This window comes from Lutra lutra, chromosome 6 (genome assembly GCF_902655055.1).
Source record: "Lutra lutra chromosome 6, mLutLut1.2, whole genome shotgun sequence".
NCBI lineage: Eukaryota > Metazoa > Chordata > Mammalia > Carnivora > Mustelidae > Lutra > Lutra lutra.
In genome coordinates, this window is record NC_062283.1 from 21344511 (window position 1) to 21372274 (window position 27764).

Here is a 27764-nt window from a genome sequence, read left to right on the forward strand (position 1 = left end):
CTTCTCCTTCCTCTTCTTCCTCTTCTTCTTCCTCCTCCTCTTCTTCTTCTTCTTTTCTTTTTCTTCTTCTTCTTTTTTGGAAGGTCTTGTTTATTTTTATTATTTGAGAGAGAGAGTGAGAGAGAGCATGAGCGGGGTGAAGGGCAGAGGGAGAAGCAGACTCCCTGCTGAGCAGGGAGCCGGAAGCAAGGCTCCATCCCAGAACTCTGGGATCACGACCTGAGCCAAAGGCAGACACTCAACTGACTGAGCCACCCAGGTGCCCCTTGAAGCTCCTCTTCTCAAAACTGCCAGCACCACCTGATTGCCATGTGGAATAAATGTTTGAAGATCTCAGCTTGCCTGAGCTCCTCGTACCTTCTCGTACCTTCTGATGCTCCTGCTCAACCCCTCGAATCTTGAAATTCTCTCTCCTCTTTGTTCCTAGGACACCACTTCTCCAGATTCCATCCCAACCTACTTGACTCTTTATTCTAACCCTTTCTGCAACTCTAAGCTCCTCTTTTCCCCTCACCTCTGAATGGTAATCATTCCAGGCTCAATCCACAGGCTTCATTCCTACCCACTTTATGTTATGTTCTTTCTCTGTGGCTGAGTCACATTTACTCATCACCCCCCGCCCTGTTGGTGTCTCTGGACCAGCTTCTCTGTTCAGCTTCACATTCCCCTAAGTCTCCTGTAGAAACCCGAAACCGACCCTTCTAGAATGTCGCCTTCTCTTACTCCCTCCCTTACCTGGATCTCTTTCCCCTACTCCAGACTCCAGTGAAGAGAACCACAGTCCCCCCAAGTTTAGCAACTCGAGAATCAGTCAAGCAGCAAACCCTGAAAATGTCCCCTTTGAAATAGTTCAAATTCATCTCCTCTCCTCTCTCTCTATACCATGGGCACTCTGAGAATTCAGTGGTATCAGGTGTGGAAAGCCCTTAGCATCGTGCCTGATACAAAATAAATGTCTGATAAAGTTACTTTCTGCTCCTGCTAGTAATTCTTTTCTTACTATGATACTCTTACTATTAGTCAGTGTATGAGTATTTTTCTCCTGGCTACCTTGGGTTACTTCCCAAGGCTACCTTCCCGCCACATCCTCTCTTTCCCTCTGTCTAACCTGTGCATTGCTGCCAAAGTGACATATTTAAAATATAAAGTTGAGCCTGTTAGGATACTGCTTAAAAGCCCTTGATCTCTTCTGTTGCCTTGCAGGGCCCTTCAATCAGAGCTCACCAAGCCTCTGTTGTTTGCCTTTTGGGACCCTCCAGCTCCTCCTCCTGACCACACCCACAGGCTCCCCAAGCAGCAGCCTGGAAAGCTGCTCACTCACGGTCCTGAGAGCCAGGCTGCCATTTTCTTCATGCCTTCATGCCTCGGAGAAAAACCTCTCCGAGAAGTCTTCCCTGCCCCTAGGGGCTGTTGAATCTCTCCCCCTGTTGCCTGCCCCACATGCAAACATCTGACCCGGCATCTGTGATGGATACACATAGCAATCCCTCTGCACGTGTCCCTGAGACAAGGGAGGGAAGGCTTGTGCTTCTCATCTGAGCCTAACACAGTGCCCGGACATCACAGTGGCTCAAGCAGCACCAAACAGTCAAATGAATGCTAATGCAGGTGACACTTCCACAGGTGAATTTAAATGCACATCACATACCCCAAAACTAGACTATTTCATATCCATTATAAAGATGAAAGTTCTGTCTCTGGATGAAAGCGAAGTGTTTTTCCAAACCTTGATCCTTCAAAGCCTCTGTGCCAGGCTGGGTCATAGGTCCTGGGGACAGGGAGATAGGTTCTAGTGAGGAAAATAATGTTACGCAGTGTCAAGTGCTGGGAAAAGGACAAAAACCAGGTAAGGTGTTAGGAAGAGATGAGAGGACTGGGCTTGGGGACACATTACACAGGGTGATGGAAGGGGGTGCTCTCTGAGAAGGTGACATTTGAGCTAAAAATCTGAACAACGAGAAGCTTATCAAACATAAAAGGGCACTTTCATTACATCCCGGTTAATGGAAAGATGCTTTTGACCTTGCTCCTGGAGGCTGCAGAGGAATCTCAGAAAATACAATCTGGCTTTAGATCATTCTCCCACAGCACTAAATTCATGGCCCTGAATTATGTAAGATGTCAGAGCGTAAAGCACAGCTGCAGAGAGATGGGAATTCTGCAGAGCTCTGGGGAAACCCTGATGTTCCTGCCTCCTATCTGGGCCTGTGCTTCCTGGAACAACTGGCAGGCAACTCCTGCTCACAGGAAGCTGATCCCTTGAGGAGACCAGAAGCCTTTCACTGCCCCTTCCCCCAATCTGGGCCAGCTCGCCTCTCTCCCCCGGGATGGCACCTCTCTGCCAGGTAGGTCCCTGGTGCTGGTGTTCCCCTCCTGCATTTTGTCTAAATGCATATCTGGTGCCCATCCAAAGCGATCATCAATAAAGCTCTCCCAAGGAGCTGTTGGCCAGGTGCTTTCTGCTAAAATATTTCACTGAGCTTTCCTTGTCATAGCCCCTCCTTCCCTTTACAGGGAGATAATGTGTCCCTCCTATTGATCTATAAACATGTGCTCTAGCCAATGCTTGTCCTAGACCAATTGCTCCTGGCACATTCTTGCAATCCTGACGATCAGAGAAATTAACACATACACACATTCACGTTTGTTTGCGAGACCTACTGGCACTGTCTGTCTTTGCAAAGTACCAGTTCTTATGCATGCCTCCAGACCTCCTAAAAGCCTTCTGATATAGGTAGCCCTCCCTTTTTTTTTTTTAAACAAACAAGGACATGGATAGTAATAATAGCCTCTTCCTTGTAGAGTTCTTTGAGGATTAAAGGAGAAAATGCCCAGTATACACTTCACCACCAATACCTGTCAACAGAGTTAGCTCTCAGCGATAGCTGTTGCTGTTAAACGACTTCTTCATCTGCCCTGCAGTTCATTGCTGAGTAAAGTAGAAGGCATTATCTTAAAATTAATGAATTTAAAAGCTTGCACTTTTATTTCCAGGTGATTCTTTTTTTGCTAGCCATTCCCATGACTAGTTTTCACAAGTCAAAGAATTTGCCTCTGTGTCTTCCACAATGCACCAAGATGTACCCAAAGGTATTCGGGTGGTAAGGAAAACAGAGACTCTCTCTGTCTCAAGTGAGCATTTTGTCCAGAGCTCTGTAAGGAACATCAGCCTAGCTCGGAGCCAGGAGGAGCGAGCCCTGAGGTCTGACTTGTACCTGTATTTCTTGCTTCCACACCTGCCCAAAGCTACTGTTTGTTTCTTCCAGAGCTCACCCCTTCTCCTTCTGTCCCTACCTTCATCTCCTCCACCATGACCTTGTATAGCCCACAGAAGACATTTTCCTAAAAAAGGCACACACATCTCCAAATGCATTAGAATTTCAGTGTACCCCAGATGCCAATAGGTGTTCCTCAAAAAAAAACAAAAAGACAAAAAAAAAAACAAAAAAAACGTGTTTTTCATCAGATGAGTTTGGGAAGTCTTATGTTAACTAAAATTCCTCACTGTAGGGCTCAGGCTCAGAATGTCTGATAGGCTGGAATCAAGACAGTGAACATCTATCTGGAGGCACTAGATAACCCAGTGCTCCCTAAGGGAACTTGATCTTAGAGCCCTTTGGCAGGGAAGGCTTGTTAACGACTTGCCAGATCTGAGTGTATGGAGCTGTGCACTATATGCAAAAAAAAAAAAAAAAGGGGGACCTCTGCACTCTGTCAGGGGGGATTGGCAACAGGGGAAGGAGTAGAGGGGCAGGACAGCAGCTGCCCAGGGGTCAGGTCAGCAGTAGCAAGTGGGATAGGCCCACATGGAAAGAGAGACAATGAAGAAGACAGGTCTTAACAGAAAGATCTGTGAATAGGAGAAAACTCGTAGAGCACAATATGGAATGGCAAGGTGCAACTATGGCCAAAATCTTTGCTTAGAGAGCCCCGAATTCTAGCTAGGATTTGGGGAGGGAAGCAAACTGGTGCTACCATTTGAGAAGAGTGTGACTGGGCCAACTCTGCCCACAGAACCCCAAAGTAGCAGCCCTGGAGAAACAGCCCCGAGAGCAACCCCTTAGCACCCTCCTTTCAGATAAGCCCTGAAGATGCCACTGGGCAGCCCAGGCAGGTCATAGTTCCCCAGAAACCTGATTTTGGAGAATTGGTAGCCCCGGAATAATGATGACACCTGTCTCGAAGGGCAGTCCGTGGCTTACAGAGGCCAACGGTTGAGTAGAGCACACAGTGCCCAGAGCGCCGAGTGTTTCATAATTTCTCTTGGATGGATTGCATTTCTTTTCCCCCGTCATGATCTCTGAGTCTCTCCTAGGCCAAGAAGAGGAGAGACTGGCCCTGGAAACTGCCCTGATGTATGGGGCTAAAAAGCCCATCAACACGGACAGCATCCTCAAACCCAGGTCTGATGTGACCATGAATTTTGAAGTGGAAAATGCTGTTCTGGGAAGAGACTTCAAGCTCACCATCACCTTCCAGAACAATAGCCCCAACCGTTACACCCTCTCGGCCTATCTCTCGGGCAACATTGTCTTCTACACGGGGGTCTCCAAGACGGAATTCAAGAAGGAGACGTTCGAAGTGACGCTGGAGCCCTTGTCTCGTAAGCTAACGTTCTCTGCCTCCCTGTCTGGCTTGGTGCTGTCACTCATTCATAACTTCTTGTCAGGGCACCTGGGTGGCTCATTCGGTGAAGTGTCTGACTCTTGGTTTAGGCTCAGATCATGATCTAAGGGTCAAGTCCTGCTTCTGGCTCTGCACTCTGCTTGAGGATTCTCTCTCCCTCTCTCCCTCTGCCCATTCCCCCATTTTCCCCCTCTTTCTACCTCTCTCTCTCTCTCTCTAATAATTAAGTGAATCTTAAAAAATAATAATAATAACTTCCTGTCAAAGTTGAAGTTCTACCTCAGAGCTCAGGAATATGAGTCCCAGAGGAGAACCCCTTTCTGCCAGAGGGCCTCAGATTCTGGCTTCCCCTCTCATGCGTAGACATGAACACTGAAATTTCCAAGGCCTGGAGCCCCCCGAGTCATGAAAATTAAATGAAACTTCTTGTGACTCCAGAAACATCAGAATCTCCCCCCACAACCAGAGTGGGGTTGGGGGGGCAGGTTAGAAATGCATCTGTCAGCCCCCACCCAGATCTGTTGACCTGGGATTTACATTGTAACAAAATCCCGAGGGGCTTTTAGTACCCAGGAAAGTTTGCGATGCTTTCCTGGGTCAGAAAGCAATCCCCCTACCCCGCCTGCTGAAATCTCTATCCCCACATCAGGTAACATTTTGGGGGACTGCCCCAGCAGGAATGATGTGTTTTGTTTTACCACTGAGAAGGTAAAAGATCTGAGCTCTGTATATAGGCCATTTCTGAAAACTCATCTGCTGATATATCAGGACAGGGGAGAGCCCACCGTTGGGAGAAGAGACTAGAGACTCGGGGCATGCTGTCCAGGAGCCTCTGAAGAGCTTTGTTCTCTCTGCCACCTCTCATGGGGTCTCGTTCTCATCCTTGATCCTGCCCAGCCTCCCTCAAACACATGCCCTTGCAAAGCCTCTCCTTCAGTGTAAAACTTCAGGATATTTTAACCAAGCTTGGGCTCGACAGACTTCAGCTTACCTTGGAGATTGCAGTTTCGACCAATCTCAGTTCTTGGGGTACAAGTATCTAGGGGGCACAGAGGTTGGTCACACAACTGGTAAAATGAATTAACCAGGAGAAACCAGTCTCCAGGCCAAGGGCTCAGGACCTGAACCCTTCAGAGCACTAGATTTCCGTTGGCCTGACATGTGGCAAAGAAAAAGAAAAATATTTTAAAGGTGTACAAATAATGAGTTTCACAATATGAAGGCAAGCAAGACTAATATGGCCCTCGGGGATGGCCGACTCACACATCCCAGTGGTTTTCAGGCTTTCTGGCTTCAGGGGCTGTCCCAAGCCGCAATCAGTACTCTTGTAATGTTTTAGAAAGATATTCCCAGAAAAATGGGGAACATTCCTAAGAATCCTAATTCCAAGAAGCCTACCCAACCATAGGGCAACAAATTTCTAGAGCTACTGTCACATGACTAACAATTAGGAAATCATCATGGTACATTTTGGGTGGAGGGGGAGGGACTGAGAGATCTAGCACTTTTCCTATCCCTCAAGATAGGAAGAGGAATACTTAAAGACAAGAGTAGTCGGTATAAAGGACTCAAACAGTGGAGTTTAAGAGAAACTGAGACTTGGAATTAGACGAATGGAGATTTTAGGTGTGATTATGTCACCTACAGGCTGTGTGTCCCAAGCCAAGTTCCTTAACTAATCTGAGCTCTTCTGTGCATAGGAACAATACCACCCACAACACAGGATTGTAGATCCATTCCCCTAACCTTTATTTGCTGCTTAATATCTAGATGCTGTTTGGTGCTGGAGACACAGCCATGAACACAGCAGAAGTGCCAACCCTCACGGGGTTTGTGGTCTTAAGAGGTGGGGCTGGGCAATAAACAAAGTCCCATATAGTATAGTAATGCACATAATAAAAAATATAAAACAGGGTGAGGGAAGGAAGGAATGTTGGCAGGGGTGGAATGATCAGGGAAAACCTCTCTAATGGGATGACATTTAACAGAAACCTAGTGGAAGGAAAGGAGCAAGCTTTGTAGCCAGAAGAAACTGTAAATGCAAAGGCCCTGAGGCCAGAGCCTATTTGATGTGTTCAAGGAGTAGCAAGGAAACCCGAGTTGGGAGCAAAGGTGGCAAGAGAGAGTGCATGGTTTAGACCACATCAAGAACTGTGGGGCCTTGTAAGGACTTAGGCTTTGATTCCAAGTGAGTGGAGGAGCCGCTAGAGGATTTTGAGCAGAAATGAGGCGTAATCTAACTCAGGTTTCACTATGCACCATCCTGTACCACCTCACAAGAGTCCTATCTCTCCATCTCCTTCCCCTTTTCTCCCTAATCCAATAAGAAAATGAGCTTCTGTGAGTTAGTAGGCTGGAATGGCATGATACATTAACCCTCTCAGTCACTGATCTAGGGACAGTGACCAGGTGGACTTAACTGTATGGAATAGGTTGCAAACTGCAATCTAAAATAAATTGCAAAAAAATAATAATAATCATAAGATAAAATAAATCACAACGTGTTGCAAAAAGCCACCTGATTCTAGACCTTGATCAAGCAGGTCAGACTACCCTCCTAGGAGGCTCGATTGCAAAGAAAGTTTTCCAAGTAGAATGGGAGGCATACTTTCCAGATTGATGATTAAAGAGAATGTGTGGGCTAGAATCAGCTTGGAAGATTTGAATAACTTAAACCTTCCAGTACCTTCAAAGGTGCTATCATTTCCACTTGGCTATATTTAGTTTTCTTTGCTTTTTGGAAAAAGAGATGAGGCAGCTCCTGTCTGTGTCTCCCTCGGCTTTCCCCAGACACAGTAAGTGATATTGGCAGGAGCCCAGCTTCACCACTCATAGAATGAAAACCTATTCTTCTTTCTCTTGCCACGTTTAATAAACTTTATCTAGAACAATTTCTTGTGCAGTGGCAAAACACAGCACTTACATAACATACTATTTCAGGAGCACTGTTCTCTTGGGCTTGGAAGCACAGCCCAGTTTCCTTAGTGCTATGATTTAGAGAATGTTCTACCCCAGAGAATATTGTCCTGGTACCAACATTATAAAGGTAGCAAAAGCCTCCATTAAGATGGGTAGGAAGAAGTCTGGCATATCTCACCAGCCTTAAGGAACTCAGTGGTTGAACACAGCCCCTCTGCCAGTAAAAACCAGAGGAAGCCTATTATTATTATTATTATTATTATTATTATTATTATTATTATTGCTGGAGACAAAACACTTGTTCTTCAAGACATACCATTTGCCACTCCATCCATCCAGAGCTGGGGGCATGAAAAACAGGCCCCCTTGTGCTCATCTGAGGTGTACCCAGTCAAGGGATGGAGTCTTATGTGTCTGGACAATTAATTTCCAGGGGAGCCATGGAGGACGTAGGTTCCAGGATCAGGCCCAAAGAAGGCAATATGAACAGGTCATTTAAAAAGCAGAATTCAAGGGCCAAGTTCAAGCCAAGGTCCTCCTAAATCTGGGAGCTTCTCAAAGTTGAATATGCATCCTACGGGTATCTTATTCAAAAGCAGATCCTAATTCAGTGAGCTGGGTGGTGGGGCTGGGGTGGGGGTGGGGGGTCAGAGAACCTGCATTTCTTATAAACTCACAGGTGATAGTCTGCAGGCCACATTCTGAGCAGCAAGCTCCTGGATGGGAAGGGCCATACCTTTTACATGAACCAAGGCTTCTACAGAGCTGATCCTGTGGGGGCCCTCTGGGTTGTTGGAGAAATGTCTCCCCACCCCAGCTGCACATTAAAGTCAGCTGTGAACCTGTAAAATAATGCCTGGACCCCAGCCTCCTAAACTCTACTTCACTGGGGACTAGAGACGTCACAGTGCCTATTCATCTGTGAAGGGGCTTTGAAGCCACTGATGAGCGTGCTGATGCACCCTTGCCTGTGGGCCGGCAAGTCAGGGGGCCTTCCCTGTGCCCCGGCTCGCCCTACACAGTATCCTGTCCTCATTTCATGACTGCTCACTGAGGACTGACTATGCCCTGCACCTTCACGTAAAGCAATGGACGCTGGGAGTCATTCCCTTTAATAACGTCCACAGGGAGGAGGAATCTTCGGCCAAGGGCAGACATGGGGCAGGGAAGCAGTAGGTGAGATGTTGCATCCTGTGAGCATTTGCAGAGCCTGTGTTCTGGGCACGGGGATGGAGACATGACCACGCATTGCCCTGCAGGACCGGCAGTCCACGCCGCACTAGCACCTGACTCTGAGCAGGTGCAGCAGGTGCTACACCACCACCCAGGTTGGCCTCTTTGCTCTCTCGAATCCTGAGCAGTGGGAAATGAGAGTGATGGAGAAAGCAGGGAGGGCAGCCGAACAGGACCTCTCTGTTATACTCAGAGCCACAAGATAGCATTCCCACCCTCAGCCCAGATGGTGAGCAGAGGGGACCCTGGACCACTCTCCAGCCTCCAAGTGCCAGTCTCCCTGGCCTGTCCTCAACACTGAAAAGCTAAGGTCAGTGACTTCAGGAAACGGGCATTTGGCACAGAGGTCCTCTATGTTGCAAATAGGAATGGGATGGGAAAGAGCCGGATGTCTCAGGTAAAAACTGATTTCATAGGCTTCTTTGTCTTAAATGGAAAAATCATGTAAGAGTGGTACAGAAAAAGCTGGAAAAAAAAGCTGAAGAGCTGTAAGGAGAAGGTTCAGGTAGTTGACAGTTCTGCTCAAGGGTGGCCTATGGCCTGGGAGAGGTTTCTTGTTGCACAAGGGGGCAGAACATGGACTGGTGGCCCTGGGTTTCACAGCTCTCTATCTGTCATCTCGGGATTGTCCCTGGTCAAGTCTAAACAGCCACAGTTAAAACCCCTGTGTCCTTCATCTTGAGTAGGACTGTCATGGCTTTGCGTTTTTACAACAGCAAAAGCACCGTTTGGAAAAATTGACACGTTCTCTAGTAAGGCTTTCTTGAATATTAAATTTCTAGCACATTCTTGTTTTATCCAAGAGGCAGGAGACTTTGTCCTCGATTGAGTCTTCGTCCCTCACCTTGGCTGTGCGTCTGGTGGATGCTGAGGTCCTTTGGCTCCCTTGAATCCCGATGGGGAAGAGGACGGGGCACTTGGGCAAAGTCAAGCAGATCTCACTCAGGTCCTGATGCCCTGTGTGTTTGTTTCTCCTCCTGCCAGTCAAGAAAGAGGAGGTGCTGATCAGAGCGGGCGAGTACATGGGCCATCTGCTGGAACAAGCGTACCTGCATTTCTTCGTCACAGCGCGTATCAATGAGACGAAGGATGTTCTGGCCAAGCAGAAGTCCACCGTGCTGACCATCCCCCAGCTCGTCATCAAGGTCAGTTTTACCATCTCAGGCAAGGGAGAAAGCAAGGTTGTTGATAGGCAGTCAGGGATACTTAGTGTGTGTGTGTGTGTGTGTGTGTCTGTGTGTGTGTGTGTGTCCTGCTCAACAAAAAAAAAGGGGGGCTAAGATCCTCCTGTTCTTTGAAAGAAGTAAACTACCCTATATATAGACACATACATATAACACTTTCCTCTCCTCTCCAGATTTAAATATATAGATGTGGTTGCAGATATAAATATAACCTGTGGGTATAAACATACTTGTGGAGGAAGATAAAGATGTGTAATGGATGCAGATAGAATTTCAGTTTCTCCAGAGTAAAGTGGGTCAGGCATGGCAAGAAATGGAAACCCCTGAGATTGTGTCCTGCCTGCCTTTGGGACAGTAATCTTGTTCACTGGGATCTAACTGTATACAGTAGGAGGCACTCACTGAGATGTCAGCTTGGCAACAGTGGGTTTGTGTATACGTGGACGCTTGGCAACTCCCAGTCAGATGAAGACATCGAGGATTCCCAACACTCCCGAAAGCTCCCTCATGCCTTTTCCAGTCAATAACCCCTTCCCTTATCACCAAGAGAACCACTTTTCTGACTTCTATCACCATATTGTTATTTTGCCTGTTTGCCTAGTAGTTCTTATGTTGTCACTCCATTTACCACCAGAAATCTCTGCCCAAATTGTTCGAAGTAACTTAACAGAGAAGGGCTGAGGACGGATGGAAATGGAACACAAATATGGCAACCTGTTCGCTCCCTCTTTGGAGGAACATTGGCACCATAAGTAGCCACATCCTGAGACACCTTCCTGTCCTGTGAGCAGAAACCCAGGCCTCCATCCATGTCCTTGGAGTAGGGCACCATTTGTCAGCCTTACTCCAAGGTGCTGGAGAATTTTTTTTTCCCCAAAAGTGATTAAAAAAATTAGCACAGACGGTAAGCATCATTCTTCTAAAGGAATGATCAAAGTTTACCAAGTTGAGCATATCTTAAATGGCCCTAGAGGTGGCAGGGGTGGGGGGATGGTAAGCCCTGGGTCTCATGAATCCTTTGCTATGAATCATTTGTAAAGCTAATTCATTCAGCGGGGCAGCCGTCAATGGGTCTAGTGCTGTGCACATGGCACGAGAGGACCGCCATGTAACGAATGAGTCACCCCAGGCCAGGGCTTACACAAACACAGACAGACCGTGCCCATCCAGACAGCCCAAGTCCTTCATTTTGAGAAAGGCTTAAGTCATCAGTAGGCCTTCCCCCTCAGGCACCGCCCACAGCCCATGACAGTATCATCCACACAAGAGGCCTGAGAAGATAATTGAAAAATGGGGTCAGGCAGGGTCTTCAGACAGAACAGGAAATAGCTGCAAATGGAGGGTGGGATAGGGCTCCTCCAGAGGGCCATCAATGCCATGAGGACAGGCATTCAGTAGCGAGAGGTACCCGACCTGTAACCAGGGTCCCTCCACAATGGCAGGTGCTCCCTGGGAGACCTGTCCCACCAGAGGCGGGGCCCACTTCATTAAGAACCAATGCACTGTCCCTGTGAAGGTCTCAGGAGAGAGCCCCTCCAAGCTGTGGGATGCTCCAGCCACAGCATAGTATAGAATTTAATTGCACCACTAACAATAAACTGCATGTATAAAGGAAACTAATACCTTTCATCTTTGAGATATCATTAATGTGAAAGATTATTTGTTGGTTGTCTTCTGGGTTTACCTAAAGAGCAGTGAAATTCCCCTGGGGCAGAGTGGAAATTCCCTTGGCCACAAGTGGAGTGACTCAGGAAACAGCAGCATCCTTTAAGAGAGTTATGGGTTTTTTGTTTTTTAATTTTTATTTCCATAAAGGTATGGGAGATGCTGTTCCTGGAGGAAACTTACTTAGAGGCGGGGCTATTTGACCAGGGCTCCAGCCAGAGCGAGATGGAGATCCTGGCTGCTGCCCAGTGCTCTTTGTTCAGGAAAGGAGGCAGGAACATCCTCACCTCAGCTGCCCCTGAACCACTAACCTCATTAACCATACCAACCCCAGAGACTAACTAAATCCAAGCAAGGGAAGAGGTGCTCCTCATAAAATACCTCACAGCCTAACAGTCACCCAGATGTCACCAAGCTGTAGAGGCCCTGGTTCCAGAAACTCTGGCTCTAGGGCCGGGGATCTGGGATGCTGCTTGGCCTACTGAAGATATGATCGTCCTGAGAGTGACTGAGAGAGAGAAAGAGGACATAGAGAAAAGGAAGGAAGGGAGAAACAGGGAGAGTGAGAGGAGAGGAGAGGAGAGGAGAAGAGAGGAGAGGAAGTTGGGGGGGAAGGGAGGGATGAAGGGAGGAGAGAAGAGGAGCAGGGGAGAGGAAGGAAGAGGAGGGACAAAAAGGAAGGTAGGGAAATGGGAAACGGAAGAGAAGGGTAGGGTAGAGGAGGGGGAAGCAGGGGGAGTAGAGAGAAGAGGAAGGAGGAGAGAGGAGCAGGGGAGGGAGGGAAGGAGGGGAGGAGGGAATGAAGGTGTTGAAGGGGAGAGGGAAGGGGGCAGATGGAAGAGGAGGGAAGGAGGAAGTGAGAGGAGAGGAGAAAGAGAAGGTTATGATGAACCTTGGCCCAGGAGACCTCAGGGAGGGGGGTTGAATTACTTGTCTAAAGCAGGAGTTGGCAAGGGGGTAAAGGCTGTGAAAGAAGAAAAGCACAATGGCTAAGGGGTCCACAGTTACCTAGGATGCACGTCCCCAAATTCTAGGAAGACGCTAGAACACTTTGTCAATCTCTTTGAGCCTAGGTCAGGCCCACAGTGGACAGACCCTCTCAAGGTCCCTGTGAGGAATGCTGGGCACAGGGTGACCGTGTGTGAGAGACAAAGTGTTAGGAGGACTTGGCCATCTCACCCTTCACTTTGGGGCAGGAGAGGGATGAGACCAGCCTGTGGTGATGACAATAACAGCAGCTAGAAGCCACCGAGCTCTCGATTATTGTACTTGTCTGGTATTATCTTAGTTAGTCCATGTGACCATCCTAGAGGTGGGCATTATTGCAGTCTCCATTTTACAGATGAGAAAACAGAGTCCCCGAGTGGGTGATAGCATCATGATAAAAAACGTGGGTTCTGGGACCAAACGCTGTGAGATCAAAGCCTACTTTCTCATGTGTGTGAGCCTTGACGCATCACTGAATCTCTCATAGCTTCTTTTTCCTCATCTGCAAATCGCCATACTCACCTCATAGGTTGTTGTGAGCTGTATGCCCCATACGCAGTAAACACTGAGCATCGGGGGGTCGTCGTTAGTATGGTCACTATTCTGTCCATGACTGACTTGCCCATAATAACGTGCTGGTCAGGGAAGGAATGGAGTCTTTCTGACTGGAAGTCTGTGCAGATAACCCCAAGGCTGCATTGCTCTTACATGAGAACTTCCATGGAAAGTACCTGCCTTGGGACGCCTGGGTGGCTCAGTTGGTTAAGCAGCTGCCTTCAGCTCAGGTCATGATCCCAGCATCCTGGGATCGAGTCCCGCATCGGGCTCCTTGCTTGGCGGGGAGCCTGCTTCTGCCTCTGCCTGCCATTCTGTCTGCCTGTGCTCGCTCGCTCTCCTCTCTCTCTGACAAATAAATAAAATCTTTAAAAAAAAAAAAAGAAAGTGCCTGCCTTAACAGACGGTGTGTACTGTTCTGGGAAGGAGAGATCACATCAGGTCGAGGCACCAAAACTCAAGGTGGTAGAACAGTAGACAATCCTCAATGAACGGATAACATCTCAGTCTGTAGGCATGGGTGCAGAGACCATCCCAGAGGCTAGAGAAAGTGGGAGCAAAAGCAAGGAGAGTGGTAGGCAGTCTACAGAAAGATCTAGAAGTCCTGCCCTGGATGGTGTCCAGGCAGGCAGCAGGAGACTAATGAAGGTAAACCTCTGTCCAAGGCACTGCCCTCTTCTGGGAGACCCCAGCTTTGCCTTGAGGTTGGAGTTGCCTGGCAACCGGTGTGCCCCTATCCTTACCTCCCTCCCTTTTTAGAGCAAGTAAAGATCAACCAGGAGCGCTATTGCTCCCACCTGTCTGAACCTATGTCACTCTCAAAGCAGGAAGGTCAGTGGACGTGTGCTTGTACCCTAATGTACCCTGTCTGGGGCTGCATGTGTCCCTGTGAAAACAGAGATTGAGACTGGGTTAAATGGTGCTCCCAGTTAACTACTCCCGGCATCCCCCATGCGTGAGTCATAGTGTCTGATCCTCATGTGGAAAATGGCAGGGAGAGAGACTCATTAAACTTTAATGAGCACGCAGCTCTTTATCTGTGCTATCAAAATATTTTGAAGAGAAAAGTATGTTTTATTAAATCAGACATGGAGTTTTTCTCATGTGTTGATAGTTGTAAGATGCTGTAAGTCAAGAAAAGATTCACCATTTTGATTTTTAGTGAACAGCTACTTTTTGAAGAGGACGGGGACATGGAGGGAATCTGGCTGTTCTCCAGGCTAGAGACTGGCTTGCTTGCAATCTGTGGTGTGTAACGTGGAAACAGTTCTGGTGGATTTCTCCAGTTCTCCATTACCAGTGAAGGCTTCGATTTTCAGGTTCTTTAGCCAAATAGATGAGAACTCCAGGAGGGACACTGGCAGTCCCTCTGTAGAGAGGTAGAACAGCATAGTGACTTCATTTTTTTTTTAAAGATTTTATTTATTTATTTGACAGACAGAAATCACAAGTAGGCAGAGAGGCAGGCAGAGAGAGAGAGGGAGAAGCAGGCTTCCCGCTGAGGAGAGAGCCCGATGTGGGGCTCGATCCCAGGACCCTGGGATCACGACCCGAGCCGAAGGCAGAGGCTTTAACCCACTGAGCCACCCAGGCGCCCCAGCATAGTGACTTCAAAGACTGGAGTCAGATCTCCTGAATTCGTAATCCCATGTGAGCTGCTTTGGGCTAATTACTGACCTCCTTCTACGTAAAATGGCTCCGATAAGAGTCCTGGCCTGGTTGGGTTTCTGGGAGGGATCATTGAAATAATCCCCATAAAGAGTCTAGCAAGAAACCATGGTAATCATTGCACATACTCAACCACTCACACCTGGTCACCATCTTGCTTTCTCTCCTCCTCCTCCTCTCCCTCCTCTTCCTTTCTCTCCGTCTCACACACATTATCTCTCTGAACTTCTGAGCCCACTTTTGTAGAATGATTAACACTTAATTATTCATTCTTATTTTAATTAATAATAATTACTCTTTTAATTAATATTATAGATAATTATTAGTTATTACTCAGTACAATCCGATGCAAAACTCCAAGTTGTGAGCATTAACGTCAGGGATGCTTATGAGAATGCTTAGCCCACACCAGGACCTGGTAGTTGCTGATAAATAACCCCTGCCTCCCTCCATGCCTGGTCCCCCGTGTGCCTGGGAATCCAGCAGGCGCACCCCTGAGAATTGCTTTGGGTAGCATGTGGCCCTCTGGTCTAGAGCAAATGTAACCTCACCTGGTGGCATCGACTCTGACCCCCGGGTGTGCAGTGTGTGCTCTGCTCCCTGGGGAACATGCCCAGGAAGGAGACCGCTCTTACAGTGCTCGGCATGAGACTGTGAGAGAGGAGGCATTCCCATGTTCCTCAGAAGACCGCCATTCAGGATCTGGGAAACGAACTCATCCAAGTGCCATTATAAAACAGCTCCGTAGTATTGTCACGTGGAACCCATCCTGCAGCCTTTATAGGACATCACAATACACTGAAAAAACTAATTTCCTCATATGAACCAGGGACAGTTTTGCTAGGAGAAAACATAACCACTTCCTCTGTGTGTGATTAAAAAAAAAAACTACAACCATGATCCTGATGTTTACAGCAGCGTGATTTATAATAACCAAGATATGGAAGCAGCCCGTGTCCGTCGGTTGATGAATAGATAAAGAAGATGTGGTGTGTGTGTGTGTGTGTGTGTGTGTGTGTATCATGGAATATTATTCAGCCATAGAAAGAAGGAAATATTGCCATTTTCAGTGACATAGATGGAGCTAGAGAATATAAGCAAAATAAATCAGAGAAAAGCAAATACCATATGATCTCACTCATACGTGGAATTTAGGAAACAAAACAAACAAACAAAGGAAAAAAGAGAGAGAGAGAGAGACAAACCTACAGACTCTGATCTATAGAGAACAAGCTGATGGCTACCAGAGGGGAGGGAGTGGGGGCCTGGGTGAAACAGGTGATGGAGATTAAGGAGCACACCTGTCTCGACGAGCGCTGGGTGTTGGTGTTGAATCACTGCGCTGTGCACCTGAAACAAACATCATGTTGTATGTTAACTAACTGGAATTAGAATAAAAACATAAAATTTAAAAAAATTAATTACAGCCATGAACACACAGGTGCCCCCAAATTTAAAGGAAAAAATCATTTAAGCATTCAAAATGAGAACAATTGAGAGTTTCCAAGCTTTTTTTGACATGGCTCCCTGCCTCCTCCCACCCCGAGTTGGGCCCAGTCCCCACTAGGTGTTGGGCAAGAGCCCCGCAAGCAAGACGGCAACAGGCATGTGCTCCTTGCTTATTTGCTCCGTTGGCTGAAAGAGTTTCCTTCCCTTTGATTCTCCCTTCTAGCCGCTCACACATTTACACATTCAGGTATTCAATCCATCCAACAAATAGTTATTTGGTGTGCACTCTGTAAATAAGTTGTAGCAAATGCTTCAAAAAAAAAAAAATACCAGAGAAAAACTCAACACCGGGAACATTTTTATTGACTTTTTCTCTGAAATGGGGAGAGACTGCTGATTTCCCTTCTAGCAGTGGCTGCCCTCAGTCAGCTCCAGAAGTGCTGTGGCTCTATTCTAGCTCAGGTTGGCTGTTCTAACTCAGGGGCCGACGAGGGGAGGGGATTCGTAGAAATCAACATGCAGAATGTCCTCTGGGCTTGCAGCCTTGAGGACCACACAGGTCCCACAGGAAATGTCCCCAGTGTCCCCCTCCTCCAGCCCAGGAGTGTGCTGAGATCTTCCTTTGGGCAGGCCCCACTGCAGGCCAACACTGGTGCAGATAACCCAGCCTGGGGATGGGGGATGCAGGGAGGAAACCAAATCCAACCTACTCACCACCTGCTGTACCATACAGGGAGCAGCATCAGCCTCGAAAAAGGGGTGCCCTTGCCTAACTTGAACAGATAAACCCCAGCACTGTCTTCACATCCACATCTGCTCTGATTTGAAACACTATTGGTTTTCCCTCACTGGAACTCAGCAGTCTTACTGAGGTTACGTGTAGAATCCTCTCCATACCCCCTCTGCTCATGCTCCCCAAAGCCCCTATTTTAACCAGAGGAGAGCAAAGCAGAGGGTTGCCATGGGGAGTGCCTGAGCCCTGCTCCTCCAGCATCTCAATTCACATGCCTCTATCCTGGAGGGAAGGTAAAATTGCAGAACTGCTTGAGGAATGAGTGCCCCCATGGCAGCTACTGGGTAAATCATTTTGTTCTGTGACAGCATAAACATCTGAAACTTTCCAGCCAGGCAAGAAAGGCAGAAAGGCAGAAAGGCAGAAAGGCAGAAAGAAAGAAAGAAAGAAAGAAAGAAAGAAAGAAAGAAAGGAGAAAGAAAGAAAGAGAGGAAGGAAGGAGAAAGAGAGAGAGAGAGAGGGAGGGAGGGAGGGAACGAAGGAAGAGGGAGGGAGAGAGAGAGAGAAAGGAAGGAAGGAAGGAAGAAAACAAAGACAGTATTCTGTCTCCTGAACCCTGACCAATAGAACCCTCCGATGTCACCAACCAAGCACATTTATCCATTCTAACCTCCCTTGGGTTCTCCATGACTCTGCTGCATGTCTGGACCACCAGGAGGACCATAGGTCACCAGGGAGGCTGGTGGGCATGGGGACCTGAGCTTCTCCACTTCTCTTTCAAGTGTTGGTGGAGGCTGGCAGCTTCTCTCGTTGTGGCTCTTTACTCCAGTACCTGAGAAACCATATCTGTCCTTCCGCAGAAGAGGACTTATGGGTGAGGAAGTTCTCGTGGTCATGCTGGCCATTTAAGATTCTCCCTCTAAATGTCAACTGCATTTAGATTCAATAAGTGCCACGTTTCATATGCTTTGTCAGGTGATTTTACATTTCCTCCCAAGAACCACACAGGGAAACAAGGCCCAGAGAGTTAGAAGGACTTGGTCCAAGGACACACAGCAGCATCCCCTGGTCTTTACACCCTGAGTGCAGCACTCCCTCAGCTCCCCCCGACTGTGGTCCTGTTCTGTGTCCCACCCACTGCAGTCGTCCCCCTTGGCACTGTCTTCTCAATCTGTGGAGAAAAACAAGGATGTGAGTCTATTGGGTCCCATCCTGAGGGGCTCTGAGCAGGTGTAGCCTATGTACCCCGAAGGTTCCCAGATGGGGCACCACCAGCCATGGTTTTCCATGCTTGGGGAGCTGATTCTCTGCCCATTCATGGCTGTTTGTCACAGAGGAGCAGACCGTGCACATGCTCCATCAGCCAGGAGAGCACATCCTAGACGAGGTCTCTGAGCGAGCCCTGCCACTATAAGTGTGCATTTCCATTTCCCTGCTTGGCACAGCTACTGAACAACCTGTATTTGAGAACAAAAATGAGAAATCACTGCTAACTGGAGAGCCTAAGACATAATTTTTTCTATACATTTCCCGTTTGCTATATTTAATCTTAAAAAAGAAACATATATACAAAGTAAAACCTCAAGAATAATGAATCTTATCTACCTTCATATGATCTCACTCTGTTCAGGCTACCGGTTATTTTCTAAAATTATATTTCTATCTTTACCTTAAATAGAAAATCCTATCATCGTCAAGTAATGTGTCAAGGCCCCAGGGCTAACTTGTCACATTTTACTCTGGCGTAAGAATCGGATTCTCTCCCCCATGAAGTCAAAAACAAAGACTTGGGTTATACATACATTTTCAAATTTAGTTCAGGGTCAGGTTATAATCACTATGCTTCCTGGAAGTTTAATGGTAGCCTTAGCTAATATCGTGAATGATTTCATCAGTGGATTTCAGAAGATAAAGCAGCTACTTCCATCAGAAAAAAAGTCACTATTTTTGCCTCTCTGCTGTCAGAGATGACAGTGTATGTAGGGCTTAAAGAGGAATGTTTTGGAGTCAGAAAGACCTAGATTGCTCACTGGGTTCTGCCAGTTTACGAGCGCCGTTCACTTGGGTTCTTTGATTACCTTCTAAGTGTCAGACTGATGTCAGTTGAATGAAGATAATGATAATGTTTGCCCCCAAGCCCACAAGGAGGGCTGTAGGGAGGATGGAACAAGATAATGTAAGTGAAACACAAGCCTGCATTACTAAAGGAACACTAAAAATTATGCGAGGTGCTATTATCAGGGATACCAATCAAAGTCCGTGTGGGGGTGTGGTTGAGCAGTGACTGGCCCAGATCGCCTGTCTTCCTTCTTACTTCCATGTGAACTCGAACAAGTTACTTCACTTCCCTGCGCCTCAGTTCCTCTTGAAAACATAGACTCATAGTATGTACCTCATAGGGTTGTGAGGATTAAAGAGTGTGTATCAGTGTGTGTGTGTGTGTGTGTGTGTGTGTGTACGCGCACCTATCAGTAACTTTCTCCTTGACCAAAGAATCAAAATAGTTTCTCATTATCATGAAGTCCTACAAAAGACAAGAGCTCAATATGTCAGTATTGGTGAATGTTTAACTAGGAAAGCATCATATCCAAGTCAATATTTAAAAACAGATTTTTTTAAAAGATTTTATTTATTTGACAGCACAAGTAGGCAGAGCGGCAGGCAGAGGGAGAGGGAGAGGGGGAAGCAGGCTCTCCGCTGAGCGGGGAGCTGGATGTGGGGCTCGATTCCAGGACCCTGAGATCATGACCTGAGGTGAAGGCAGCCACTTAACTGACTGAGCCACGCAGGTGCCCTAAAAGCAGATATTTTAGAGATGTCTGCGTGGCTCAGTCAGTTAAGTGGCTGCCTTTGGCTTAGGTCATGATCCCAGAGTCCTGGGATTGAGTCTCAAATCGGGCTCCCTGCTTCTCCCTCTGCCTGCTGCTCCCCCTGCTTGTGCACTTGCTTGCTCTCTCTCTCTCTCTCTCTCTGACAAATAAATAAATAAAATCTTTTAAAAAAAAATTTAAAGAAGAGGGGCGCCTGGGTGGCTCAGTGGGTTAAGCCGCTGCCTTCGGTTCAGGTCATGATCTCAGGGTCCTGGGATCGAGTCCCGCATCGGGCTCTCTGCTCGACAGGGAGCCTGCTTCCCTCTCTCTCTCTCTCTCTCTCCGCCTGCCTGCCTCTCTGTCTACTTGTGATCTCTCTCTGTCAAAATAAATAATAAATAAAATCTTTAAAAAAAAATTTAAAGAAGATATTTTAAATAGAATACTGAAAACAATAAGGACTATCAAACACATAGAAGAGACTTTGATGTCATGAAGAATGACATACACTTTATCCTTTTCTCTGGACTGAGTAATGGCTACTCTTCTCATAAGTGAGTACACATAAAAGTTTTTTCCTGACCTAACCTTCTCTGGATTGCTCAAGGCTCCCTTTGTTTAACTTCTTGCAAGACAAAGAAATTCAGAAATACAATGACAATATAGGGAATTATTTTTACAGAATTAAAGAAAAGGGAACAGTGCGGGTTCCTTAAAGAACTATATTTGTACATTTTCATCTACAATGGTCTTCTCAGCATTTGGCAGATACCAAAGCATGGCGCCTCGCTTCAATCAACACGTACTGTGAAAATACTATGTCCGTTTTCCTCAAAAGAAGGGAGGAACATATCTCCACTTAGTCTCCCACACAGAAACAGTGATGTTAACTGTTAGGCAGGCTTTTCTATTTGGCTGCTTTGAGTCTCTAAGGTTCATTAGCATCTCAGTAGTCAGGCAAAGGATGTTTACATTCTGGGTGCAGGAGAGGAATGTCAGGAAAGGGACACTGAGTCTTTGTTAATTGCAAAAGAAACACTCTACAACCTGAGAAGGACCTCTCCTTTCACCCTCCCACTTCTCCCTGGCCTCCTGCCTACTCAGAATTGGGGAAGCCCAGGGAATATTTACACACCCATAGAAGCAGCCAGCTACAGAAATAACATCTGAAGGGAAACTGGTTAGGCATGGTGAGGCATTATGTGAGAAGGCTTAATCTTCGAATCATGGCCAAATCTAAAGCCTGTCCATGAAGACCCAAAGAACAGAGGCCAGACTTTCAAACACTTAATTTCCCCAACACTGTCAAAAGTGACCTGGAAAGGTACACTTTGCTTTCCACAGTGCAGGAATTTTCCTGTAGAGCTAGCCTCACACATGGAAATCATTTTTCACCAGCAGCCCATGAACCTGGGGAGGTCCATGGATAGATCTTCTGGGTCTGTAATGAATCCCCAAAAACCACACGTGAGGGGTGTATGTGTCTTGTATTTGTGTGTCTGTGTTGAGGAAGGGTCAGTAGCTATTACCAGATTTTTGTAAGGGGCTTCTGTCCATACCTATAATAGCATGCCATGAAGACAGCAAATGGCTACAAAATATCCCCCCCGAATTTAAAGTGATCAGACTTTTACCAATAGGGTCTCTGAAGCAGCCCCACTTTCTCCAATTCAGACAGCCTTTGTAAATATTATCTTTATCTTACATATTTAAAAATCTAAGTGTTCTGAAATTTTTTTGCCAACTTAGGAAAAATATGTTGGCCACACTCGAAAATTAAACCAAGAGAACTCAGAGTATTCTCATAAAGCACTTTTGTACTTCCAACGTATATATTGAGAGAATCAGGACACCTGGGAAGGGGGGTGAAAATTTCAGCTTGTCTTCTAAGTGTTTTTTCTATATCGGAGATTTTCACCTAGGGAGCACTTTTCTAAGTTGACTCCTAGAAGTCAACAGGGGTGCTTAGAGTAAACTTATTACAGGCTCCGTCTGAGATTCTGAGTTAATTGCTTGGGAGTGGGCCTAGACCTCTGTGATTTTAAAGTTCCCCAGGTGACTCTGTATGCATGGCAGGCTGAAGACCACTGGCGAAGCACTGAAGAAACCACTTGGCCTATGATCTGTGCTCTCTTGATGACACATGCTGTGGTCAGCACCATGATCATTGTCTGTTCTACACCTGATCCCTCTGACCCTACCACTCCCCACATCCCACCCAGCAGATATTGATTTGAATGTAATAAACATGGAGAATTGGGTGCAATTTTCATTTTTCTCCCCGATTTTTAAAATTCCATAGACGTAAATTTAGACACAAACTGTGTCTCAAAGAGTAAAGCCCATGAAGATTTGTTCTTTACTGCAAAGTCAGTCAGTGAGAGTCTTTTTCTCTGGGAATTGTCCTTCCTCTTTTCCTCTGTTCATAAGAAAGGCTCATTTCCATATGATTTTTTTCTATAGTATATGACACTTAAAGAAATAAGGTATAAGAATGGCTGAGTCCTTACATAGGAAACTCGGTCAATAAATTCCATTGTTAAGCAGTTAACCTAATTTCACAAATATTTGCTGGGCACTGGCTAGATGTTGGAGTTGAAAGTACACTAAATACATGGTGAATAAAACAACCTACCTTGAGCGTTGCTATCCCAAAAACAGTATGAGCTATAAAGTATGGGGCTTTTGCCTTGTGTCCTACAGCATGTTTGTTGCTTTGTATGCATAATCCCATTCTACCCATGAGGTAGGAACTATTACTATTACTATTATCTCCCAAGTATGTAGAAGTTAGTCGGATCTATCCATTTGGCACATATTATCTCTTAAACAAACAAACCAACCAACCCCAGAGCCACATGGCCATTTTCTAGCTCATTGTATTGGTGTCGGGAAAGCATGCTATTCCTGGAACCTAGTAAACACAGCCTAGGAGCAAATAATAATAACATTTCACATCAATGATCCCACTAGAATGTCAGTCCAGTCTTAGAGACAGGAAAACTGAATCTCAAAAAGGTTGAGGAAGTCACCCAAGGCCCCACTACTAGTAAGTGCTGAACTGACCTTGAACTCTGGCCACCTCATGAGATCCTTTGCCAAATACCTGATATTTCTGAGACTTGTCATAGATAAACTTGCCAACAAAGGGCTTAGACTCTGTTGGACTCAGACATTGTAACTGCAGATGAAAAGTCTTTTTTTGCCTATCTTAGTATCCAAATTCCTTTTCTTCAAGTTCCACAGTGAAGACTCTCTCTTTGGCCATATTTCTTTCTAGTATACCTAAAGGTGAGAAAGCTCAGCCCCCCTGGAGCATTTTCTTCCTCTTGAACGCAGGAATCCCCTGTGTGCTGGCAGGAAACTTGAGTCCTGTCCAGAAGCAGAGTCTGCCTGACCACCCTCACCATGGAAATGTATTGCTTTTCACCAAATACACTTCCACCTCCTGCTGAGAAAGAGCAGCTGGTGGTCACGGCTATTAACCTGAGCTCTAATTAGGGTGGTTTTTATAATGAGGAAAAGAGTGTGATCCTAATTAGTAATTTTCCATCTTTGTCTCAATAGGTATCCCCCAGTCAAAGCAATCAGCTATCCTCATCACACGAGTTCTATTGCCAGAAAATAACCATTCTGTAGAACCAGCAAAAGTGAAGATGGCTAAGGACATGGGAGAGCAGAAAGGTTTTATGTGCTGCTAATGAGTTGCATTCTCCTTCAACTCCTGTCTTAGGTCCGTGGCGCCAGGATGGTCGGTTCTGACATGGTGGTGACAGTTGAGTTCACCAATCCTCTAAAAGAAACTCTGAGGAATGTGTGGATACACCTGGATGGTCCTGGAGTGTTGAAGCCAAGGAGGAAGATGTTCCGGTAAGGTGTGGGTTGGGGACTGAGAAGGTGACAAGGGACGTGGGACTGTGGGATGGCTTAGCTTTCTCTGTCTTTTCCAAACTTACATCTAATACCTGATGAATATATCTGAGAAGCTGCCGCATTCTTATTGGCCATTTCTAGGAGTCAGGGGGTAAAAGTAGGGTTGGTTTGGCAGGCATTTCCATCATTTAATCCTTACGACCACCCTAATGAGATAGGTACTATTATCATCACCCTTTGGGGAGCAGAGGCTTTGAGAAGTCAGCTGGTTTGCCCCAAGTTTTACAGCTTTTAAGAGGTGCCCAGATTCAGCCTCAGGGTGGCTGATTCAGAAATTATGTTTCAAGCGTTCTGCCATACCACCTCCTCAGGTGTCAATTCTACTAATATACATGGAGTACCTAGTTTGTGTCAGATATTATGCTGAAAGATGTCCCTTTTCAAGGGTCCTTTCTTTCCAGCCCCACCTTCCAGATTTCCCTGATACAAGCATTCTAGAACTGTTGCTTTCTGTAAAATAAAGGGGAGCCTAAAGAATTTCAGACTTGGTTCTCTATTTAGGGGACCAATAACTACCTCAGGCTCTGTGATAAAATGAATGGGACTGCTTCTTTCACATCTAGTCCCATCAGACTGTGCCTTATAGTGGCTCAGCTTCTGTGACTTCTGCGGACAAAGAGTGTACCCCAACAAGACAGCCCATTCCACAGTCAGGTAGCTCTCATTGTTCAAAAACAATTCTACCTTCTGATCCTACCTGGTGATCCTAATTCTGTCATTTAGGTCAGCACAGAATAAAGCCCATCTCTCTTCCATCTGGTGCCTTAGAAATATTTGCAAACAACTGTCACATCTTCTCTAACCCTCTCCTGACCCCTAATGTGGCTTTAGCTTCCGCCGCTTTCCCACATACTCCAGGTCATCTGTGCTCCTCTTAAAGTGTGACACCCAGAATGGATCCCAATCTTTGAGGCTTAATACTTTCATTTCTACCACAAATAAGTCCCTGTCAGCATCAATCAGTCTAGCATATTTCCTGTGGGGTGAACTTCTGAAGCATTGAAGGGGAGGTGGAAGGCTGTAGAAAGTGCCTGATAATGAGATATGTTAGGAATCTCCCTAACACCCTTTCTGGAAGTTACCCCCTCTGAATCTGTGGGACCAGGCCAAGGCCTCCTTCACCCCTTCCGGAATGCCTTTAAAGAACAATTTGCCCACTAAGGGCTCTCTGCATTTCTTTCAAATTACAGTGTTCACAGCTTCTGCAATCCCATTGTCCAAGAGATGCCTGCTGTCCATGAATGCAATAAACAACAGGGAAAATAATTTGAGTGCTTTTTTAAAAATGCAAGCACAAAACATAACAATGCTTCCTGTGCTAATAAGAACATTGAAGGGAAGAAAAAGAATTAAATTAGAAATCATCCTTAGCGAGAGGGAGAGGTCAGCAGTGATAGCCCTGCTTTCGTCAGAAACGACAGCCTCACTCACCCCTTCTCACACCTTCCCACTCGAATCAGATGCGAGAATCACTCAGGCAAAGTGAAACACGTTTCTTCCTCAGAACAACCCCCTGCTGCATCCAATTTTTCCTTCTCAAACGGTAACCCTAGAAACCTCATCTGCGGGTACTAGAACCTCCTGCTACCAGCACACCTTGGCTGTGGCAAAAACCCCACCTTGATCACAGACCAATGCATGAAAAGGGACAATCTGTGTATTAGAAGAAAGATTAATCTTCACACAGTGGAATGACCCACCATTTGGGATGCATAGGGCTCTAAGTGGGTGGAGTGTCCAGGTGCTTATGGGTAATATCTGACATTGCAGTAGGGCAAAGTGGAGTGAATCATGGAAAGGATGGAAGAGTCCAGCCCTTACATGGACACAAGGCAAATGCCCTGCCCACACTCTTCCTTAAGGTACTGTTTGTCATTACTTCCAACACAGCCATGGCAGATAGCTAACAGACAGAAAACAAGGTCCTCAATCTCTTATGGGAATCCAGATGCAGGGGGTGGATCTCTCCAATGCAAGAGTAGCTTTATTTCTCTGAGACTGTCAACAATTGGAAAGAACTTGAGAGGGAAAATATTTACGATCTAGGGTGGGTTTAGGACTCTGTGGAGAGAGCACTACTTACCCTGTCTCCTCCTGACTCCAGCACACACATTCACAACCAAGACCTGAGCCAGCCAGCACCCACATCATATTGTCAGATAATTATAAGCACTCCAGGGTACCCTATGCTGCCAAGATCTGATCTAAGAGTGACAGATCCATGTAACAACTTGGACCCTTAAAAAGAGCAATGTGTAGAAACAGAATCGTTCACAAGATTGTATTCCCTTCTAGGATACACATCTTGAATAGTCAAGGGAATCACTACCCCCACGCATCTACCCATAGTCCTGCCAGGGCCTTAGAAGACAAAGGGCATCAAGCTCAAAGCAGGGGTCCTGGAAGGCAAGAGCTAGAGAATAGGGAATTGAACTAGGAATGAGGAAAGCAGTGGTGTTTCACTTTTTGCTCAGGGTATGAGCCAACTTGCTCCGAGATGCTTCACCTTCCTGCCTTCTGCCACCACCTCCCACCTATCTCAGACGCTTGAAAGTGCTGCCCCCACAGACTCTCAGTTTTCAAGTTTCTGTACTTGATACTTCCAGAACATCAAATAATTCATCTTCCAGATTCATTTTTGTCTTTAAAAAATGATCAGGTTCTGTAAGTTATTTCGAGAGAAAAGTTCCCCGACTTTGTGATTTTTTTAAAAAAATTTTGAGTTTCTTTAGTAGGACAGAAGCTGAGGGCTAGACACATGGAGAACAACCCATAGATAGTTGCAGTTCATTGTAATAATAATCCCATTTGCCTGTATGCATTCAAGATGATAAATGGCCAGTGTATCTTGATAGCTCAGCACATTAACTGAGAACCATTTATCACAACATCTATCCTCAGGCAAATAGGATTATTCCAGTATTACTTCACTTACCAATATGAGTGAGTGATTCTTTTCTCTTTCTGGACATATTTATGAATAAATGCAGACTTAGACATGCATGTGCATCTTCATGTATGAGTATCTTTGTATGATAGTCTTGAGTAGACATCTATACATGTATGAGATACATATGTGAATATTATTATGGGGCTGAGTTTATGAATGGGAGTCAATAATGAAGTGAAGCTCAGGGATTATAGTTTCTATTTGAGGTAGTCACCTGTGTTACATGGCCCCAAGCCAGATCCCGAAGCAAGACAACTATTTTGCAAAGTGTTTCTGATTGATCACTTGGGGAAACCAGGGAAGAAATGAATGGATCAGGGTAAAAATAGCCCAGCTCTTGAGAAATAAATACCTTAAAACATGTATTTATATTGAATTAATCACTGTAAATTGAGGACAAAGAACTGTTTCTCTGCAATCAGGCAGGAGGAACTTACTTTCCTAGTTCTTTTGCAGAGTTCAGGCAGAGGAAACAACCACCACAAGGGTGATTGTGTTAATAATAGTAATTATAGCAACAACAACAGTAATACAAATCTAAATGACACTTGGCAATTGCCATATATGCCATGCTTCTAAGTGCAGTACAAATAATAATTCACCCCCTCCACACTCTATTCATCTTTTCAATATTTATTTATTTGATAGAGAGAGAGAGAGAGAACGCAAGCTAACCTAAGTAGGCAGAGTGGGAGGCAGAGGGAGAGGAGAAGCAGGATCCCCGCTGAGTGGAGAGCCCGATACAGAGCTTGATTCCAGGACCCTGGGATCATGGCCTGAGCCAAAGGCAGACACTTTACCAACTGAGCCACCCAGGCGCCCACACACACTATTCAATATTCTGTAGCGTCTGCCTTTTATAGGCAAGGAAACACATGATGAGGTCAATGTTTTTCAACCCTTGAATCATAAAATCAATTTACTGAGTTTGAACAATACCTATCTAGGTTATATGTGTGTACTTTTCACCCAGTTTGGCTTTTATATAATGGATGAAAATAATTTATAGAACCACATTTATAAAGAACAAAAATAAAGAAGAGAATTAGCAA

At 45.9% G+C, this 27764-nt stretch overlaps 1 protein-coding gene across 2 annotated transcripts in view; it reads left to right on the forward strand.

The window, feature by feature from the left end:
• F13A1 (coagulation factor XIII A chain) overlaps positions 1 to 27764 on the forward strand; it is a 165934-nt gene that overhangs the window by 134355 nt on the left and 3815 nt on the right. For both annotated transcript variants that reach the window (XM_047734490.1, XM_047734489.1), the window contains exons 12-14: positions 4316 to 4603; positions 9763 to 9923; positions 23563 to 23699. In XM_047734490.1, coding sequence (XP_047590446.1) covers positions 4316 to 4603; positions 9763 to 9923; positions 23563 to 23699 — 586 coding nt within the window. The remainder of the gene's footprint in view (positions 1 to 4315; positions 4604 to 9762; positions 9924 to 23562; positions 23700 to 27764) is intronic.